Source organism: Vigna angularis, chromosome 7 (genome assembly GCF_016808095.1).
Source record: "Vigna angularis cultivar LongXiaoDou No.4 chromosome 7, ASM1680809v1, whole genome shotgun sequence".
NCBI lineage: Eukaryota > Viridiplantae > Streptophyta > Magnoliopsida > Fabales > Fabaceae > Vigna > Vigna angularis.
The window spans coordinates 26,233,931-26,237,765 of NC_068976.1; the positions used below are offsets into that span (position 1 = coordinate 26,233,931).

The 3,835-nt window shown below is 30.7% G+C and overlaps 1 protein-coding gene across 1 annotated transcript; it reads right to left on the reverse strand.

Moving 5' to 3' along the window:
- Nucleotides 1-2,091: 2,091 nt before the first annotated feature.
- On the reverse strand, nt 2,092-3,559 carry LOC108337924 (putative transcription factor bHLH086). Its single transcript, XM_017574510.2, has 5 exons — nt 3,044-3,559; nt 2,842-2,952; nt 2,646-2,711; nt 2,482-2,547; nt 2,092-2,368 (listed from the first exon to the last, which is right to left on the reverse strand). The coding sequence occupies exons 1-5, from the start codon at nt 3,512-3,514 to the stop codon at nt 2,267-2,269; spliced, it is 816 nt and encodes a 271-aa protein (XP_017429999.1). The 5' UTR covers nt 3,515-3,559; the 3' UTR covers nt 2,092-2,266.
- Nucleotides 3,560-3,835: the final 276 nt, after the last annotated feature.

Sequence of the window (3,835 nt, forward strand, 5' to 3'; positions counted from 1 at the left end):
AATACTTATAATATAATCAAATTTGATTGCATTAATGATACTTAATTGAATCTTAGTAGTAACTCTAACATATAAATAATACACCAACTACACTATGAAAAGTATATAAAAAAATATTAACTTGAAAATTTGCTTAAAGATAACTATAAGAGGAGATAACATGAGAAGAGTTGTTAGCATCCTTCATGGTGTGTTGTTGTGTTAGACATTGATGAGAACAAAAGAGAAGAATTGCAGAGAAGAATATGGAAAGAACAAAAGAAAACAAAATGAGGAGAATGACGCAACGTAAGGTTAAACAAAAAACAAATGACAATGTTATTAAAGTAATGATTAAATGTCATTAAAATGTTTAATTAAATTTGTTATTACATTTTTTTTATGGTGGTCCTCGATAAAAACCATATTTTCAAAGGTGTCATAAAATACATATTTTACACAGTGTTTGCATGGTAGGTGATGAAGTCAATTTATAGCCATCAAACCAGACAAATTGAGTTGAACAATAAAATTTTAAATAAGAAATTATGGATTAATTGACAAAGTCTTAGTTGATGTGGTTCTTTCTTTCATTTTCGTAACGCATAATTCGTGTGGTTCTGCTCAGTCCGACTCATACACAAGACAAATAATTAATTAATTCAGAGAAAAGTACAAGGTTTTTTATTATGAAATTTTTTTCTGTTTTAATTTTTAGTTGATGTTGTATTCATAATTTTTCTTTTGTATATAAAACAACGTACTACCCAATCGCTGGTGATGTAGTATAAGATCCTTCTTGTAAATAAAAAATATATAATTGTATATAATATATAATCATTCATAATTATCACGTATAGATCTGAATTATAAAGAATAAAAATATATATAAAATTTTGATAGGATAAAGTTGTTTATACTTGTACATCTTACAATGGAACGATATATTCTTCAAAAGGATTAGAGAAATTTTGAAGGAGGGGAAGCATGAAAAAAAGCAACAAAAGAAGAAAAAAAGGGAAAAGGAGATAGAAAAAAGAGAATGGGTCTTAGGCCCAAAGTCTCAAAGAATTAAAACACTCTTATAAGAATTAGAAATATTTGAGTCAAAATTCTTTAAGTAGTTAAAAGAGTTGTTTACAACAAGTAAAACCTGAATTTTATTTAAAGGTCATTTTTAAATGAATAATATATATATATATATATATATATATATATATATATATATATACACACACACACACATATAAAGGATAAATATTTTTTTTTTATTTAAAATTTTATCTCTCTAAAGCACATATTCCTTTAGCTCTATCTCTAAGTTCCTCTAAGTTTAATATATATATATATATATATATATATATATATATATATATATATATATATATATATATAATTACTTTAACTCTATTGATTATAGTTTCGAAGAGGAAATTATATATTAAGAGATAATTGACTAACTAGAGTTAAGTGTTTTGGAGACGATATTTTGTATGTAGGATTTGATATTTGAAAACTTATATGGATTTATGCTGGTTTTCTGAAAGTGCAAAGGGAAGCTTTTGAGCTAGTATAGACACGTTGTATCTAGGTGAAACTAGTTAATATTTACTTTTATTCGTTTAGATTGGTGATGCATGCTGTGATTGGATTATTCTATGTATATTTAGGTAGATATAAGATTATCTTACAGTAAATGAAATTGTAGTATTGCAAAGTTATTAACACATAAGTAATAATTATTTAAAAAATAATTTTTTAATTTATTTATTAGAACTGGATAATCTTTATAACAATTCTTCCCAACTGGATTTCTTTAATATGTACCCCTTACCAACTTATACATCCATTAGATAACATAATAAAAAACCTGACTTCCAAGATGTTTCATCTACCATTACCAAATTAATTGGTACGGTGATATTCAATTGAGAGAAAAAGTCAAAGAACATTATAAGATTATATATATATATATATATATATATATATATATATATATATATATATGTATCAGTGTGTATATTATATATTGTTTTCTCTTTTTCCATGATTATGCAGTAGTCAGATATTTATCAGAAAAAGTACAACAGTTTGTGATTCAAACACTATGCTCCTTTTTTTCTGCCAGATCTTGATTTAATTCAGAAGTTTACAAATTAGAAATGTCATGCATTCTGAAATACTAAAATGTCCTTCAGAACGACCAACTTCCAGAACTAATTTCCTGTTCTGAAATGTCGTGTCTTGATTATGATGACACTTATTCATTGGATCCATAACCTACAATTCATCTTTGAGATGAAAGAATGGAATCAATGGCTTGTCTTACTTGAGAAATGTCAGGAGCTTTTCCACCTTGGACAGGCCAAAATTCATCAGCTGCCAACACCTTCACAAAGATGTTTCACAGAACAGGTGAGATTCCATGATGACCTTGAATGACCAAAAAATATATATGCATATCAAAAGAACAAGGAAATTAGTGCATTGTGCTATTCCCACCTTCACTTGCAACTGAAGAAACTTCACATAACTAATTGCTTTCTCCAACATGGTAACCAAATCAACCTGCAAAATTCATCAATGGAGTTCAATCATAATCATAGTTATTGTTGCAAAGGAAATGCAAAAGAATGCAGCATTTCAGACTAGTTTGAAAAATCTACCTTGGAGCCATTGGGGACCAGTTCTTGGAGTATCTTAAGCCGCTCACTTATTCTCTCTCTTCTATTCTGCGATACACTCATACAAACATTCTATCAGCATTGAATCTCATATTTTAAGTTGTCTTAATTTGCAATCAAAACTTCGTACACATATTTGCAACATAATCTATCTTAGGTTTGAAGCAATTAAGCAAACCTTGGCAGCAACACTTTGAGGATCCTTAGAAGGGCTTGACTTTGGTTTTGTTGCTTTACTTGCAGTTGTGCAAGGCTTCTTGGCGTTATTGGCAGCTTGCATGGTCTCTCCCTATAGACACAAATCTCACATCAATCTTCCATTCTAAGAATATACGTACAAAAAAAATGAAGTTAAGATGTGATTAAGGAACCAACAATACCATAAAAGATCGCTTTCGCAAGACCGATTCTTGTGCTGCTGACTCATTCAGGCTAGAACTATGGACATTTGGTTCTGAGTATAGCCACCCAGAAGCTGAACTTTCACATTGTTTCTTTTCTTTTTCACCATTGAATATGGAGCTATAGCAAGTAGCAGTTTCAGAGCAGCTGAAATTTTGGACTAGGCGCATGTCTGCAGTGTTGTTTTTGGGACTAACATGGTTCCATTGGTTGCAACCTTCATGCAAATTACTCTCTTTGGAAAACATCCAGCTCTGCTGAAAGCTAAGAAAAGACTCCCTACCTTGCATGAGGCTGCTGAACTCGTCAGCTTTGAAGTTAATCAGAGATTGAGTTATGGCTGAAGCTGAATCATTGCTGAAGCCATTAGTACTTTGTGAACCACCTTCCTCTTCAACCCCACATTTTTGGTACTCACTGACCCCATGAGATGTCAAAGAGAGTGCCATTAGGGAAGTAAACGACCCACCCAAATGCAGAATTAGCTAAGGTTTTTTAAGGTCAATAATGAGCATGACAGAACTAGTGAAGAAGAGCTCTCTATATAGCCTTCAAAAAGCAACTACCATATTGCATTGATGGGAATTGGAACTGAAATATTTTAGTATGATGGGGAGCAAGAAATCAAAGTAGAATACTAAAATATTGATGTGTGTTTAGGAATTTAAAAAGTGTTAGTTTAATTCATCTTCTTATTGGGATTGTTAGCTGGCAAAAGAGAATGGAAAGTAGCATAAGGGTCGCCGGATCCTTCGCAAAACCCACGTCTC